This window comes from Microcebus murinus, chromosome 14 (genome assembly GCF_040939455.1).
Source record: "Microcebus murinus isolate Inina chromosome 14, M.murinus_Inina_mat1.0, whole genome shotgun sequence".
Taxonomy (NCBI): Eukaryota; Metazoa; Chordata; class Mammalia; order Primates; family Cheirogaleidae; genus Microcebus; species Microcebus murinus.
In genome coordinates this window covers 5295921-5314472 of record NC_134117.1, presented here as the reverse complement: position 1 = coordinate 5314472, position 18552 = coordinate 5295921, and the positions used below count along the sequence as shown (strand labels likewise).

Genomic DNA, 18552 nt, shown 5'->3' with positions numbered 1-18552 from the left:
ATGGAAGCCACGTCAGGGGAGATAAGTTAAAGAAACCTCATTATTTTAACATCGTTGATGTCCAAGAGGGAAGCATCCCCTTCTCTCGGGGACCTTCTACGCCTGAAAACAGCCGTCTTCGTTTCGCTTCACAAACTATATCCCCTCCCATCTCCTCTGCCACCTCTCCTCTGGCAACCGGTTTCTTCCTGAGCCTCTGTGACCCATAGCTTCCCTCTTCAGCCGAGCTGAGGGAGAAAGGAAGACGAAAAACACTTCCTTGTTTTTCCATTGTTGGGAAACTTCACTTAGTAGTATGGGTTCCAGCTCTAACTAGGAAAATATAAGATGTGCTATATCACCGTTGTTTCTTAGAGCTGAATAGTACTCCATGGTATACATATACCACATTTTATTAATCCATTGTTGGATTGATGGGCACTTGGGCTGTTTCCACAGCCTTGCAATTATGAATTGTGCTGCTATAAACATTCGAGTGCAGGTGTCTTTTTTGTAGAGTGTCATTGGATCTTTTGTGTAGATGCCCAGCACCACATATACTCACCAGCAAACTGGTATTAGCTGAGTAGCACCTAAGTGGACACATAGGTACTACAGTAACAGGGTATTGGGGAGGGGGGAAGGGAGAAGGGGACGGGCATAAACATACATAATGAGTGAGATGTGCACCATCTGGGGGATGGTCATGCTGGAGAATCAGACTTGTGGGAGGAAGGGGGAAAGGGCATTTATTGAAACCTTAAAATCTGTACCCCCATAATACGCCGAAATAAAAAAAAAAAACAAACAAACAAAAAAACACTTCCTGAAGGCAGCCAGAGACAAACAGAAAAGAGCCTAAAATATGTGAGAGGAACTTTCAAAAGGACCGTGTGCTGCAGCTGCACGAAGGATGCTCACAGGGAACAGACTCTCCCTGCTAAGGAACTGTAAGCAAACTTAAATGAATTGACTCGACGAGATGTGACACGTCCAAATTTTAGCGATGAATCAGGCATCCGATTTTTCTAGATAAGTCAGTGGAGGGATCAATCCCGCAGGGAATCCTGGCGCTCGCTCGTTCCAAGGATGACAGAGCTGCACGGCCGGGGTTTCCGGCGCCAGCTCCCTCCGGCGTGCAGCGCTCTCCGCGTGTCAGGACGTCTCTGCGCGGAGCAGAGCCGGCGCTCCTGGACGTCTCCGCGCGGAGCAGAGTCGGCGCTCCTGGACGGCTCCGCGCGGAGCAGAGCCGGCGCTCCTGGACGTCTCCGCGCGGAGCAGAGCCGGCGCTCCTGGACGTCTCCGCGCGGAGCAGAGTCCGCGCTCCTGGACGTCTCCGCGGAGCAGAGCAGGCGCTCCTGGACGGCTCCGCGCGGAGCAGAGTCGGCGCTCCTGGACGGCTCCGCGCGGAGCAGAGTCCGCGCTCCTGGACGGCTCGCGCGGAGCAGAGTCCGCGCTCCTGGACGTCTCCGCGCGGAGCAGAGCCGGCGCTCCTGGACGTCTCCGCGCGGAGCAGAGTCCGCGCTCCTGGACGTCTCCGCGCGGAGCAGAGTCCGCGCTCCTGGACGTCTCCGCGCGGAGCAGAGTCCGCGCTCCTGGACGTCTCCGCGCGGAGCAGAGCCGGCGCTCCTGGACGTCTCCGCGCGGAGCAGAGCCGGCGCCCCTGGACGGCTCCGCGCGGAGCAGAGCCGGCGCTCCTGGACGGCTCCGCGCGGAGCAGAGCCGGCGCTCCTGGACGTCTCCGCGCGGAGCAGAGCCGGCGCCCCTGGACGGCTCCGCGCGGAGCAGAGCCGGCGCTCCTGGACGGCTCGCGCGGAGCGGAGTCCGCGCTCCTGGACGGCTCGCGCGGAGCGGAGTCCGCGCTCCTGGACGGCTCGCGCGGATGGAGTTCCGCTGACACCTCCGCTGGCAGAGCAGCAGCAGCAGCTCCTGGGAGTGCGAGCTGGCCTTGCTCCCCAGCTGTTCGCATTCTGCCTCGGCCAGAGGGAGATGGGAACAGCTGAGGGCTTCACCCCCAAAGCTCAGCTGGGCCCCGTCACTAGCACATCTCGCCCCGGCAGCTGCCAAGGCGAAGACGAGCGTGCCAGCAGAGGAGCAGCTGGCTGGCTTTTCTGACCGAGCGTTTGGAGCCTTGGAAGCCGAGAATCGCTCTGCCAGGTGGGTTCAACGGCTCCTTTTCCGTACAGCTTCGGATCCGCTTGCCCCATATGCCACGAGGCGAGAGCGGTGTCCGGCGGTGTCACCACCGCGCCCCCCCCCCCCAGGTCCCGGCGGAACCCTGGGACGAAAACAGGCAGCAAGTGAACGTGTTGACTGCAAGACCCAACAGCATCAATGATGGGAACATTTACTTCTGAAAACACAGTGGACCAAGCTGATGCAGGTAGAAAACCTTCCTGCTGCAGACACATAAAAACGCTTAATAAAATGTGACTTTGTGGAGCGCCCACATAACTGAATGAGAATGAAAGGAAATTACCTGGGAATTACAGGAACCCCCCCCCCCCCAACCAGAGCACTCAAACCCCAACAGCACCTTGGACACCCAGGAAGCGCAGCGGATGTAGCCGTCAGTCTCGCAGCTGCAAGTTCAGCAACACGAGGTGTGATCCTGAACTCACAAAATGGAAAACTGTAGTCAAGGCCCTTCCCAAGGCCTCAGGGCTAGAAAAATTTCACCAAATGCCCCAGGGAGACTTAAGAGTGACACGGGCTACCCAGAGGATCTGGCGAGGGGGTGTCAGAACTCTAAAAGAAATCAAAACTTCAAAAGCCTTTTCCCCATGGGTGAGGAGACCAAAATGACAATAACCATGTGGCATAAAATTCCCACCTAGAGAAATTTATACAAAAACTTGGTTTAGAGAAGTGAAATCCCCGAGGCACGTGTCCTAAGTAAACAAACTCTGCTCCACGGGAACTTTCACAGTCTAGGGTGCCTCTCACTCCCATGGAGGGGCAGGGGCAGAGGGGAAGAAGGCTGAAAATGAGCTCACAATTTAAAATTGCAAGGCCCTGGGGGAGACAATCCAGGACAAAACAGACCCAGCACCCTAAGAACTTGAGCGAATAACCTGAGATTATTAAAGACATTCAAATGTATTAAAGATATGGACGAATACAAATAAAAGATCATGAAAACACAATACTTTTTAAAAGATCTAATAAGTTTGAGAAAGAGCAAAATAAAGCTTACATGAATAAAAAAAAATAAAGACATTGAAAAACGTAAAGTCAGTCAATAGAATAGTTAAAACAGCAACTTAGACACAGCTCAAGAGAGAATCGGTGAAATGGAATTTAGACTTAGAGATATCAGCCAGGACATAAAGCTAAAAACAGGATGACTGAATGCCAGGTCCAATTACATACAATAAAAGTTCCAAAGGAGGTAATGGAGATAAAAGGGCAAGGAAGTCGTTGAACAGATAGTGGCTAAGATTTTTCATAATCAACTGGATTCAAAAAGTACAGCAAGACCAGATAAACATAAATTAAAAATAAATCCATATAAAAACACATGATAATAAAACAACAGAACCACACATATACACAAAAACAAAGAACTACCTTACAAGCAACAGAGAGACAGGTTTGGTGCAAAGGAACAATCATTAAACCAAAGACTTCTCAACAACAACAGGAGAGGTAGGTGATGTCTAGTAAAGAAAAATAACTGCCAGCCTAGAATTCTACACAGCGCTAACCTGACATTTATGAAAAGGACAAAACAAACGTTTTCCAGGCAAATAAAACGGAGAATTTGCTGCTCGGAGATGACTTATTTTCACAAGTGGCAAACTGAATCCAGAAGTAGAAGCAGTTTGCAAGAAGCTGTGATGGAAAAAGGATCTGATTACATTGAATAAATTAAAATAAGCCTGGGCTGCTAAACACAGAACAAACCCTACTACTGCCCACGACACTACATCTGACAAGAGATGTGCTGCAAAAACGGTAGAACCGAAATACTAGACAACGATAATAAAGAGTGGGCAGAATGATGACAGGCACTGAAGCACGCTTAGCCTGAAGAATTGTTTGGAGGCGGCCAGAATTACTGACTCCTAGAGTCTGTTACTGAGGTACGAACGTTGAAAATTTAACAGTGCTACTAAAATTGTGGAGATAGAATATCTAACCTCTAAATTAATAGAACAAGGAAGAAGTAGGTATAAATAATCCTTCAGCAATATAGGAAAAAAGGTATCTAAAAACAGCAAAAGCTAATTATTCTCATTAAACTTGGGAAAAAACAAGGACACTTGCAATCACCACTTTTGTTTACCATTGTAACAGAGGGTGCTAGCCAATTAAGAAAAATAAAAGTAAAGCTGGAACCCATACTACTAAGTGAAGTATCCCAAGAATGGAAAAACAAGCACCAGATATATTCTCCAGCAAACTGGTATTAACTGAGTAGCACCTAAGTGGACACATAGTACCCTACAGTAATAGGGTATTGGGCAGGTGGGAGGGGGGAGGGGGCGGGTATATACATACATAATGAGTGAGATGTGCACCATCTGGGGGATGGTCATGATGGAGACTCAGACTTTTAGGGGGAGATGGGGAAATGGGCATTTATTGAAACCTTAAAATCTGTACCCCCATAATATGCCGAAATAAAAAAAAAAAAAGAAAAAGAAAAGTGGACTGCATGAGAACTGCAGGGGAAAAACAAAACTTACCCTCACTTTGAGGTGATCATTCTCTTAGAATTTCTATGAGGTCAATTCATAGACAAACTATTAGAACTAATAAAAATCGAACGAGATTACGGAATTCAAAGTCAACGTACAAAAATCAGTAACATTCACATACACTGAAAACATCAATGGCAACTTTCTATAAAGAAATCAACTCCTCAGCTAAAAAAAATGAGTAGCCATGAGCTGGCACTTGGAGCTGAGTAATAGATACGTGGGTATTCAGAACAGTTTGTTAATTCTGTGTATGTGTAACATTTTTCATATTAAAAGGTTAAAATCTAAAGAACACAGTGATACCACTTAGAATGACAAGAACTTTAGTAGGTACTTTGGGTATCTAGAAATGTATCTTACAAAGATGTGCAAGAACTCTGGGGAGGCAATTATTGAAAACATTGAACATTAAAGAGAATAGGTAGAGAAATGACCACATTCATGATGGGAACACCTTGATTTCATGAGGATACCAATTCTCCCCCAAACTAATCTCTTAGTCACCATAAGGCACTCTGCAGACCTTAACAAGATGACTCTAAAATTCACATGAAACACTAAAATTTCAATAATCAAGATAATTTTGAAAGAAAGGAAGGAAGGGAAAGGAGGAGGAGAAATTAACCTTTATTGAGCACTTAGCATGGGCCACGCGCTGTTCAAAGAACTTTACGTGTATTATCACACTTAATTCTCACTACAATCCTGTGGAGGTAGCTACTATTATCATTTCAGAGAAGGGGAAACTGAGGAAGAAAAAGATGTTAAATACGTGTGAAGTTTAAAATAAATAAATAGTGCAGTACAATGAAGAACCCAGAAGCATATCTGTGTACTTGGTGTTTATCAGAAGGGGAATGGATTCAACAGATGTTGCTAGGGCAACTGTTATCCATATGGAGAAAAAATAGATACTGACTTTATATGCTAAAAATTAAATTCCCATTATGTTAAAAGTGAACAGCAAAAATTTTAGATTTAGAAGTAATTATAAAAATTTATCGTGGAGCTCAGGAAAGAGAAGGACTGCTTAAAACTGAACTTAAAAGGACACATGAGCAAATGATAAGAATTGGTAATTCAAAGAAGAAATACAAAGAGCATATAAACACATAAAAAGTCCTAGAGTCTCTAGTAATTAGAAAAATGTCAATTAAGACAATGGAATATTTTACAACCCACTTGGCAAGATTTAAAAGACAAACTACCAAGTATTGACAAACACGTGGGTAACCAGAGCTCTCCAAGTTAGGCACGAAAATTAGCACAAGCAATTGGAAAGCAATTTAAAAAGATACATGGAAGTAGAAAATTGGTGTACTCTATGACATCAGAAAGTCACTTATGACAGATTCCTAGAACTCACAACTGTACATAAGGAGACAGGAACAAGGATCCTTGCACAATTGTAACATCAAAAAGTTGGGAGAACAGATATTTATCCACAGGAGTGCACAATTTATGATTTAGTCGTTCAATTAAGAGGAATGAACCAAGCACATGTATCAACATGCATGAGTCTTAAAAGTTATTTTCTTAAAAAAAACAAGCAAGTTGCAAAAGGTTGTCATATATAGCAGGGCACAATTTACCTAATATTTAAATAGAAAAGCAAAATCAGTTATTGATTAGGCATATGTATATACACAAACCCACCGATTTCAGAGTAGTGTAACCTACAGGAGGAGGGCTGAGAACTAGATGGGTGGGGAGGAGGAACGATGGCTGCCAACGTATCTAATATTTTACATCTTCAAATTTTACAGGTTCTGAAGTGTACATAGTAAAATCTGGTTGGCAAGAACAAGGATAACTTATTCTATGTCATTTTTTTCAACTTTAAAATGTTCACATTTTATAGAAGAATGACGGGGTCAAAATTCTTTTCCAATCATCTTCATGATCATATCTCAAATTATACTGAAATTGGCTTAAAAAAGTGATTTTAGTTTAAAATTTTTTTACTTAGCACGCCTCATTTCAGGAATGTACCTTTCCACAAAACCAGAGCGCGGCTGCCCTTCAAGATATAGCACAGACGCTAACTCCTAACACAGGCTCCCAAGAACGCTGCCAAAATACCCAGGATTAAAACAAAAACAAACACAAAACAGCAAAATCAGGTTCTCAGATCATATTCAGATTCGAGTGAGCACAGATCTCATAAGAAATGCTTAAATACTATCCTGGCTTTAATTACAAACATAGCAAAACACAAAACAAGGAAACTTTCTGGTCAAATTACAAGCCAGTGCTCACTATGCCCTGCTAGGTAGAGGAAGACACAACAAGATCTATCAACATTTCTAAGAATGGATCATCTAAACCAATTGGGGAGGCCAAGGCTTCCAGGAAAAGGTAAACAGAGAAGGCCCAAAATTATCCAGTGAAGCTGTCCAGTTTTTTAAACAGTTGCCAAGGAGCTGAGCTCTTAATGTAGCCTCAGGATGACATGAAAGCTTAAAGGATAAAAAAAATATCAATATAATGCTAAATTATTCAGTTTCTCCACTCCATCTATCAACTGGAGGGGAGGTATATTGGGCATTAAATAAAGTGCAAGGAAACAGGATGAAAAATGAGCTGGAGAAAGGACAAAGATTGGAGGGGCAGCCGTGGGAAAGCGTGGTATTCCGTGGGCACATTTCAATTGGCAAACAGAGTTTATTTGAACTGCATTATCATTCTGTTTAAAACCAAACTAAATTACAATCTCATTACTATAGGCAGTATAATTATGCCAAAGATAGAGCACATCAGTTACAAAATGTTTACCACGGCGAGGTCAAGACCTGGCCTCCATCACAACATGGCCTAGACATGGCCTTGCATCTGCCACTTGGCAGATACCCACCAGCTGATGCCACAGTGTCCCCTTCTGCAGGACAGAAACGGCACCGGCTGCAAGATTTTCCCCAATGTTGCATGAGACATCGCGTGCAAAGACCTTGGCACAGCTCCTGGCACCAAAGCACTCAGTAAGTGCCATTTTAAGTATTTAAGTAACTATGTGATAGCATGAAAACTTTAGGTTTAATGCTAATCAAACATACGTTAAAAAAAAAACAACAAAAAAACAAAACAAAAAAAAACACCCAGCTACTGAAAATGCACAAACACCACCTTTGAAAACATTCCATCTAGATTATATCAATCTCACTTCTCAGTCCCAGAGACCTGATAATTAAAGAACATGCACAAACTCCAGAGCTTTCTAACACAGCTCCCTGCGGCACACAGCCAAAGGGCAGCAGGGCTAGCCATTTGCTAAAGAAGAAACATCTGAAAATGTTTCTCACACCTGTCTTTATAAATCATGCATACTGCAGGAACTGTTTAGCTTTTTAAAAAAAGCCTCTGAAACACGCGGATAAAAAAATTTTTTGCAACTGTAATGAGTTCATTACAGCATCATCTACACCAGGAAGAAATGCGCTTAGCTGCTTTAAATGATGTAGCTACGTTTCTTAAATATTTTTCTTTTTTTTAGTTTCCACAGCTGCAACATTTATCTAATTAGGTATATGTTGACTTTGATTTTTATGGATTTTGAAAATAAAGTTTTGAAACATTTAAAAATGAGTTTAATTTTTGTTTCCACAAGGGATGAGTAGAAAGGCCAAATGACAAGAGAAAGAAAACACGTGTGTGTATGTTGAGTATTGGTGATAAAGCCAGGGGCTGACTTCTACGTGTGCATAGCCGAGGGACAGGTGTTTATAAGTACTCCCTCCTGAAACCTGGAAGGAATTTCAGGTTATTATGATGAAACCTGAAGGGAATCATCATAATAACAAAAAACAAAGTTGGAGAGAAGATAACAGGTAAGAGAAAGTAGCAAAGCTTTGAAAGACAGAAAGAGGATGGACAAGTGGTTACCTATTTAGCAGGGAAAGGAAAGCTGGAACAGATGAGCTGGAGAGGAGAGACCCCATCAGAAGGTGACATGGATAAGCAGAACCCTGGAAAGATTTCGGAATAGCGGGCACTGGGCGCCTTTTCAAGGCCACTACAGGGTGGGGCTGAAAGACTGTGCACGGGGCAGTTGGAGCCCCAGGTCCCTTGCAAAGCCACCACGGCTAGGTGACTGCCCGTCTCACTGCCAGACACAAGAGATGTGCTTCCCAAAACACTGAAATAGAGAAGTTTTGGACTCCCAGGCACAGGGAGGGAGGGGTAGCAAAGTGCCAAATTGTAAACAAAATAATGTTTTTAAAAAAGTATACTTAATGGCAAGATATCCTCTTTTAACCTGTTACACCCTGCTTAGCTCACGGGCTCTACAGCCAGGCTAAAATTGCCTTAGCAGGAGGCTGAGGATTCTTTGGAAAAACTGACCAGTCTGGAAAAAAAAAAAAAAAAAGACGGAGTCAGTAATATATAGGGGTCTCCCGATAAAATGAAAGTGCACTAGTCAATAAATTCATCTGTGGAAGTACACAGAACTTCCAATCAGCTCTTTACTGTCCCATTATTGAATATCAGAGTAAAAAAATCAGGCATTTAAAGAAAGTCAAGTATTACAACAAATGAGAAAAGAAGAATCTCAGAGCTAAGAATGAAGTGAACAAAGAACGCTTAATAAGTAATGATTCATACACTGTTAATAGCAACCTTGAATTCATTACCAAAAAAATAGGACATTATAATAAAAAGAATATTCATAGAATACCTGTTGGAAATTAAATATGATAGAATAGAAGGATTAGAAAATGAAATTAAACTGTCTCAAAGTAGAACAAAAATGCAGAGATAAAATATAGATAAGAAAATTAAAGAGTGTTTTCAGGAGGTTGGGACAGCCAGCTAATAGTTTTCAGAAAAAGCATGGTAAAAAACAGAGGAAGAAATAATTGAAGAAATAATACAAGAAAGTATACCAGAACTTTAAAACATGAATTATCAAATGGAAAGGGCCACTGAGTTCCTAACACAATTACTGATAAGAACTTTAGTAAAGTACATCATGAAATGTAAAAATACTAAAGAGAAAGAATAGCTTCCAAATAAGAAAAAAAGGCTACATTTAAAGAATTGATCAGAATGCTATCACTTCTCAAGCAGTAATGGCCACAGAGACAATGAATATCTTATAAAATACTAAGAAAATACGACTTCACCTTGGAATGTTATACCTAAAAAAAAACAACTAGGAATTGAGTGTAATTTGTGTGCTTTTTCTTTTTGTATGGAAGGTATGGTAAACACATTCCAGCCTTCTTTTTTTTTTTTACTCACAGAACTCTGCTTTGTTTGAAGCACAAACTGATTTTATGTAATATATGTATGTGTGTGTGTGTGTGTGTGTGTGTGTGTGTATATATACACACATATATATGAACAGTTGCTAGAAGTTGCGTTCCATAAAAATGAGGAATGAAAGAGAAAGTTGTGGTGCTTGGAATACAGATGATCCAACAGAGGAAGATGCAAGAGGAATTTCCAGCATCTTGGTAATAAAAAGGTAGACCCAAGACAACAGCTGCATTGTATGTCTAAAGAGTAACCAGCTCATATTGGAACAGGAGGATAAAGGGCTCCAGGAAAAATATCAAGAAAAAATAAATGGATGGATTACCTGAGGTGTCTGATCATATTGGAAGTTCAATAGTTCTCCCAGAAAGTTTGGAGGTAAGGTAGGGGTTGTGTCAGTGCTAAGAAAAGAAAAATACATTTCCTATTCTCACTCTCAGTATAGGTTTCACACCTCTGGTCACCAAAATGTGTGGGGATTTCTCTCCAACCACCACCAATTCTTCAGCAGACATCGACTTGGTGGTCTACAATTTAACTCAATTCTCAAATTGTCTTCCTGAGGATAGTGTCAGAGCCCACAGCTTAAGGGCTCAGTCCCACAAGACTGCTCCCTACTCCTGATGCCAATCAAGTAGGAGGTTGTCTGTCCCCTATACTTCTGACCAACTGGCCACTGGATTATTAAGGATATAATAAAGCACACAGATGGACAGCAGATGGAAGAGATGCATACAGTAAAGAACATGGGAAAAGGTGCATAGCTCCTGTGCCTTCTCCAGACTCGCCACCCCCCAGGTACTGCCCTGAGTTCAGCGATCTGGAAACTCTCCAAACCCTGCCCTTGTGGGTTTTTATGGAGACTTTATTACATAGGCCTGATTGATTACACTCACCGCTGCCCACTGCTGATCCACTCAGCCTCAGTCCCTCCCCACCCAAGGTTGGGAGGGTGGGGCTAAAAGTCCCAAGTTTAATCACCCCTCAGTCTCTCTGGTGACCAGCCCTAACCCTGAAGTTATCTAGGGGCCGCCAGTCATCTTATTAACATACAAAAAACAGCACTCCAGAGATTCCAAGCATTTTTAGGAGCTATGTGACAAGAAGCGGGAGCAGAGATCAAATATATATTTACTATATCATAGGTTGGTACATATAAAAAAAAGCAAATAGTAAAAAAAAAGGCAATTAATAACTAGGAAAAACAAAAAGTTTCAGAGGGATAAAATAAAATCAACACACTTCAAGACAAAGCTAAAAAATATTTGCAAAGGTTTCATTGTGCAAACGTTGAATATTGTTTTTAAGAAATTGTGGCATTACTGCATTGGGAAGCTGAAAAGCAAAGGAGATGATGTAGCTGGAGTAAAGCAAGCAGGGAGAGATGGTAAGAAAGGAGATCCAGAAAGAAAAGCAGGAATTGGGCTGACCAGGGGTTTGGATTTCCTTTCCTAAGGACAAAAAAACCACTGGAGAGTTTTAAAAACAGGAAACTTGCATGATCTTACTTATGATTGAAAACGACTTTGCCTGTAGTGTTGAGCAGAACACACCACGCTGGGATGAGGAGAAAAGCCGGTACACCAGTTAGGAGGTTACTTGAGGGGACAAAAGAGGCTTCTGCAGAAGAGATTTTTTAAAAGTGGCCTAAATTGGGAGAGGCACACTTCGAGATGGAGAGCAGTGGTTAGATGGGAATGTATTTTGGAGGCTGATGGCTTATGGAGTCAGAGAAGAGACTCAGGGATGACTTCCTCAGTGTTAGCACAGCACCCAGAGAAGGCAGAGGGTGTCATGACTGAGCTGGGGAAGATGGGGAAGGAATGATTTGCAAGTGGAGGGTTTGGAATCTAGGATTCTGTTTTGTACCTGTTAGGGCTGAGGTGCCCGGGAAGCTACCAAGTAGGCAACTGTGCCAGGGTTGGGCATAACAAACGAGGCTAGAGACAAACCCAGAACCTGCCTGGTCCCCAACAAGGATGCCTCCTTTTCTCTTGTCAACACAAACAACTGCTTTGTTTTATGTTTGGATGTTTAAACAACCTCAACCTCAACAGTACAAATTTGGGCACTGATTAAGACTCGATACTGAGAATTCAAGGGTAAACAAGCAATGAATCTTGGAATATCACAACACATAACCCATTCAAGGTATTTAGGCCTATTTTTCTATTTGGGGTCATATCTATCCCTAAAAAAAAACTCCACCAAAGTTGTAGTCATAAAATAATAAGAGCCACCCCCATGAAATAATTTCCCATTATTAGCTTGATTCCATAAACATTTTCCTCTAAAAAAGTATTTTGTTCATGCTCAGTTGATGTCAATGTGCATACAGTATGTGCCAAGCCAAAGACCACCTCAGGCACACTTTGAGACTCCTTCCGGTTTTTCTTAAAAGTTCTCAACAAACATTCAAAAAGACCAATTTGTATAAAAGTATTTCAAGTTTACATTTTTGAAAACTACCATTTTCATTTGCAGGTCAGAGTTCCTCAACTAAACAGCGGTATCCTTTCTTGGCTTTATCACTGCTTCTGCATTGCTTTGTGCAATCCTCTTATTTAATCATTAATTCCCAAATTGGTCTTCATTGTGTGGATTTTAACAAGAACTGGGTTTTAGCCACATTGCAGTAGATGTGGTGGGGGTGGAGAGGATACCAGTGGCGATTGCAAAATAAAACGTACCATAAAGTGGTAACGGTTAGTGATTGAGGCCAGTTGTTGAAAAATAAATGCCTGTTACATAGAATCATAGAAATTTAGAGCCCGGGGCCATGGCCAGTCATTGGTGGGCCGACAGCGCCCCTAGCGGTAGCAGGAGCGCATCGGTAGCAGCGACCTGGGGAAGCTCCCGAGTTTTTAAAAAGGCACCTGCTGGGCGAGTCCTCATTACGCAAACAGGATCCACAGGTGCCCAATTTTAAGGGGAACCAGCTCGCAAAAATCTAAGTCTGTAAAACAGACATAATATCTGCACTTTAGCTCAATTCCTAGATAGGTTCTCCCTTGACACGGGGTTGGTGTGAGCGATTATTTACAGCCGAGAAACTGAGTGGCGAGAGGGGGGAAGAATTCTGCTAAAGTTTGGCTGCTACTGACCACTAGGGAGTCACCCGGAAAAAATGGGGGGTGGGGGGGAGAAACTAAAAAAATAGGTAAGAGCGTTAATTTTTAACAAAATGGACCGGCCTTGGAGCGCAGGAGGCACACCTGCGGAGGAAGGGGCCGGCTCACCTGCGTGGCTACCGCGCGGCCCCCCAAGTGCATCAGCGGGAGAGGAGGGGGTCGGGGGCGGCAGGGAAATTTCGTGGAGGGTCGACCCAGAGCTCGGGGTGGGGGATTCGCTACGAGACGGGGCCAGTACAGGGACCCGACGCGCATCACCCCGAGCGACACGTGTAACTGTCAAGATAGAGACTTCCTGGCAAATGTCACCCCAAAGGGTGAGGACGGGAGCTGTGCCATCGTAGCCGGACTCCGGCCGCGGCGGGGCCACGAGCCAAGTGCCCCCATCCTGGCCCCCGTGAACTGGCACCTGGGAGGGGCCGGTCGTGCGCGCCGGGAGCCGAGCCCCGGGTCCCGGGCCCCGCGGGTGCGCCGCCTCGCGGAGCTGCCCCGGCGTCGGCGTGCCCGGGCGCAGCGCGCGGTGGCCCTGGGGAGGCGGGCAGCGAGCCGCCCGGCTCGGCGACTTACCTCCGGCCGCGCGGGGCGCGAGCAGAGCCCCGGCCAGGGCGAGCAGGAGGGCGCGGGCGGGGGGCGCGGGCGGCGGGCGCGCTGCCATCGTCGCCGGCCTTCGGTGCAGCAGCTCTCGGGGCCCGGCGGCGAGCGCTGCACCATCCCACGCGGGCGCCGAGCGGGGCCCGGGCGGCGCGACCGGAGGGATTTCCTGCTGCAGCGAGTCGGCTCCGACCCCCTCGCGCAGCGCCCGCGCCGCCGAGGAGCCGGGCTAGCCTTTCATTTTTCAAAAAAGTTTTCCCCCGCGTGTGTGCGTGTGTGCGCGCGCGCGCGCTGGCCTGGCACGAGCCAGCCTTGACCGTTGCAATAAATGAGCGGACTGTCCGACTTGGCCCGGGGACGAGGACGATCGCTGGCGAGCGAGGGCAGGCCTGCGAAACCGACCCACGGCCAACAGTCCCCGTTCTCATTACCACGGAGCAAATCGTCTCCCCCGCACCCCGCCCGCCGGCGGCGTCCCGCGGGTCCTAGAGACCGCTCGGGCCCCCCGCCAGGGTCCCGCCCAGAGCCGCCGCTCGCCCACCCCGGGGGCGGCTCAGGGCAGGGCGCCTCCCCGGCAGCGCGCGCCGGCGGCACAGACGTGGCGCGGTGGCTGCGCGGCGCCCGGAGCGCACACGTCTCCGCCCCGGGATGATGTGGCCGCGGAGCCCCGGGCGCCCGCTGCCAAGAGCACACGCAGCGGCACGGTCCAGCTTTCCAGTCTGGAGCTGGAAAGGATGACTCGGCTGCTCGCTCCCCGGCTCGCCCGGAGCCCTCGGAGCGCGGCAGCCGGAATGCAAGGCGGCCCCGGGCGCCCTAACGGGCTCCCGCGCCCGAGGAATAAGCCTGGCCCCGGCACAGGCCGCCGGGCACTACGCTTTTGACATACAATGTTAGTTTTACGTTGATTTTTATAGACTGGCTTACGTTTCTTTCCATGGCCTGGACCCAGAGAAGGGTACTCGGCGACGTCTCCCAAACTTTCCTGAGCAAACAAACGAAGCACCTGGGCTGGGCTGCTGAAAATAGATTCGGGGCGCCAGACAGGGCCTTCAGAACTCAGGCAGCGGGGCCAGGGCAGCCCGGCGTTTGCAGAAACACCCACGAGAGGAAGGCAGCGAGGCGGCCACCCAGACAACAGTGGCTGTGGCGGGACGCAGGGAGGACGGTTGACACCTACCTCGTGGGGCTACCATGAGTCCCAACCTCGGGAAGACAATGCTACCCCCCACTGAGACCAGTTATTTATGAATCTCCTAAAATGGGCGGAGCCCGGATAGTTTCCAAAGCGGCAGGTGATTCCACTGTGCAGCCAGGGCCTAGAACCACCTGTAGAAATTCCATCCGGGTCCTGCTGACCTCGCACCAATTCCTGACTGAGACCCCTAAGTGGATGGCTAGCATTTGAGGAAACTCCCTTCCTTACCACCTCTTTCCACTGCAGAGTAGCTTTTCTCAAGAGCTCCCTCCCTCCCCAGGTTTTTGCAGTGTTCCCCAAATCCAGGCCAACCCTCCCAACAAGGTGCAGACTTAAAAAAAAAAACCTAGCGAGGGGCTTCTCGGTGCCGCCTCATCTCAACACTCAATCGGGAAACCAGGCCCCATTCAAGCCCCGATTTAAATACAGGCCTATTACTCACCAGCTTTGCAATGTGCTTCCTTTGTTCATTCATTCACTCAGTCCAAATTAACAACATTGTGTTAGGAACTTGGGAGACCAAACTCATGAAAAATACCTCTTGCCCTCAAGACTTTTCTGTCTGGTAGGACAGATGGATAAATCACTGTTATTGAACACTGAGCTGGTTACTTAACCTATTTAATAATTATTAGGTTGTCTGTTAACTACTGTATTATCCCATACTTTGCCTAATCTGAGTATTGTGCTAAAGCTGCATTTTTTCCTTTAAAATCCTGACTGTATAGACGAGGGAACTGCAACATACAGAGCTTGACTTCTACCTCTGCTAACCTCAACCACACAGGGAGGGGAGTCAGTCAGAGCCCAGCCTCAGATCTGTTTGCAGATACAGCCTGTGTCTTTGAGTTCCAAGCTTCAATTTTAGCATCTGTTAAGTGAAAGTGAAATACAAACCACCTGGTCATGAGTATTAAATAAATTAATGCAATGCCTCCCACCCCATCTGATCCCAGGGATATTTGTTAAGAATTCAAATCCCCTGGCATTTGCGCTGGAGATTTTGATCAGGAAGGCCTGGGAAGGACAGTTTTAGCAAGCACTTAGGTGATCCTGAGACTTGTGGTCCCCAGAACTTCAGAAACTCTGAGCAGTAGAATTACAAATTGTTTCCTTTGAGCTCAGCCGGCCAGATTTGCTTTAGGACGAGCACAGCTGTTGGCCTCTTGAATCATTCTGACTGGTGGAATGGTTTATTCCTAATGGCCCTAATATGTGCTGTGCTCTGTGCCAGGGCCCTTAGACACTTTCTTAGTTAACCATTTTTTTTTTTTTTTTTTTGCTTTTGAATATTTAATTCTTACTCTTGACTGTAGAAGTCCATTTTTTGTTTTTTAAGCCTGGAAGTTGCAAAGCTTTCTCCAAAGGGCTAAATGTGCTCAAGACTGTCCTTGGTTTGTTTTTGACTAAAGGAAACAAAACACCCATTGCAGATTCCCCCCCCCCAAAAAAAAAGGAAAAAAGAAAAAGAAAAGAAAGGAAGAAAAAGAAAATCCTAGCAGCAAGCTCTGGTTTCCAACCCTCTCGTTCACCGTCTCTGTGAAGCAGGGAGCCTGGCTGACACTCCGTCCACAAAGGCCCCGCACATGTCACTCACAGGCAGCCGGGCGAGGACAGGCTCCCACGGCAGATGGTCCGCCTTGGATGGAAATTCTGCCGCCTCATTCACAGGAAATGGAAGCGGACGTGGCATTCAATACTGGATTGTTAGGTAATGGTGTGGGGTCAGAGGCCAGGATCTGCTCATTAAAATTTCAGATAGATGGCTTGTTGTCCCTTCCTTTCTAGAAGAATTGACCTTTGCAATACTGTTTCCTGTGTGCTATTTTTGTTTAGCAGCCCGGGCATTCACAATGAACAGGGCGCTTATTTCTTACCCAAGCTCACATCAGCTCGGCCCACGTGAGTACAAGCAGATGAAAATGGAGGCAGACTCCCCAGAGCCGGGACTGCACAGCCAGCCACTCCTGCCTGCCGGAGGCATGAGGGCTCGGCCTCCTCGCGGCTGGACCTGTGGTTGGGACTTCAGACACGAGCTCCAGAACAGCTTTTCTCTCTCCAAGCACAGATCCCGAGGCTTGCTGCAAACACAAACAAACACAATCGCCCCATGATTAAGATTCCTGGAAATCTTTTTAATTCCATCTCTTGGCGAGGCTGAAACTCCTGCTCCTCTCAGCCTACGATGACATGTAGTCCGTTTTCCTTTCTGTAGATCTTCTCACTTCAAGAATCCATGCCTTCACCTCCTCGGAAACCTGGCACCACCAACTTCTGTGGTCTCTGATGCTTCCATGATCTGGCGGAATCAGTACTTAAGCAGCCCATCTAGATGCCAAAGAAAGAATGTTGGGGGGTGGGGTGGAGAATGGGCTCATATGCTCTGGGTCACAAGGGACAGAAAAGGTCATCCCATCTGTACTCATCTATGTCACCTGCCGAAGGGCCATCCAACTTCCCCTCGTACATACACAGTTACGTGTCACTTAACAACAGGGGTACAGACTGAGAAACGCATCCTTGGGTGATTTTGTCATCGTGCAAACATCACAGAGCGTGTTTACGCAAACCTAGACGGGAGAGCCTGCCACACGGCGGCTCTCTGGTGCAGTGGCCTATGGCTCCTGGGCTACAAACCTGTACCAAATACTGTAGGCAACTGTAACACAGCGGTGAGTATCTGAGTATCTAAACATAGAAAAAGTACAGTAAAAATATGATATAAAAGATAAAAAATGGTGCACCTGCATCGGCCAGCTTCATCATAATCTTATAGGACCACTGTTGTCCACTCGGTCCATCAGTGACCGAAACATTATAAGGCTCGTGACCACATTGTGGTGGGGAACTCGTTACTGCTGAGCCTCCTCCCCCAAGAGATCCCGGGTTAAGTGCTCCAAGTGACTGACAGCACCGGGAGGAGCAGACAGACAGCCTGCCAGGACCAGGGCGATGAGCAGCCCTCCTGGCCACACCTAGTCATCTTCCCAGCCTCACTTGGGGCAGGCTGAGTGCACAGATGGTACTCAAAGAAAGGGAGTCTCAAAGACGAATGTGAACCGTAACCAGAATGGCCAAGCCTTTGAAGATACTCCTTCATTCAAGAAATAGAGCTCAATCGCTTCCCTTTTCCTCTTGGCTGGGCTTAGTGGCCATTCTAACACCAAATGTAGCCAAAGTGACAGTGTAAGTTCTGAGACTGAACTGTGAAAGGCATTTCAGCTTCCTCCTTGACCCAAGTCACTCAGTCTGGGGAGCAGCCAGCTGCCCTGTCGTGAGGACACTCCAGCAGCACCATGGAGCAGAACTGAAGCAAAGAACTGCGGTTTTCAGCCAACGGCCGTGCGAGTGCACCGTCTTGGAAGTGGCCCTTCCAGCCCCGGTCAAGCTTTCAGATGATGGCAGCCCAGGGCAGTGTCTGACTTCAACCTTGAGACTCTGAGGCATAATCTTTCACTAAGCTGCTCCCGGACCCACAGAAACCTCAGGAGATAATGAATGCTTGCTGTTTTAAGCCACTAATTTGGGGTATAATTTGTTACACATCAGTAACTACTATGCATTTAATAAAGCAGATATTCTATTAATATTTCTATATTATTTTCTAGCTTCCAAGGATTTCTGATAATTTCAATACAAACAGCACCTCCATTCTTGTTCTTGAGCTTTGAATATGGGGTGTAGATAGGGTGGACAG

The 18552-nt window shown here is 46.3% G+C and overlaps 1 protein-coding gene across 1 annotated transcript in view; it reads right to left on the bottom strand.

Moving 5' to 3' along the window:
- ADAM12 (ADAM metallopeptidase domain 12) overlaps positions 1-15431 on the bottom strand; it is a 298041-nt gene extending 282610 nt beyond the window's left edge. The window contains exon 1 of the mRNA XM_012781371.3: positions 13637-15431. Within this exon, the coding sequence (XP_012636825.2) occupies positions 13637-13724 (88 nt within the window). The 5' untranslated portion in view covers positions 13725-15431. The remainder of the gene's footprint in view (positions 1-13636) is intronic.
- Positions 15432-18552: the final 3121 nt, after the last annotated feature.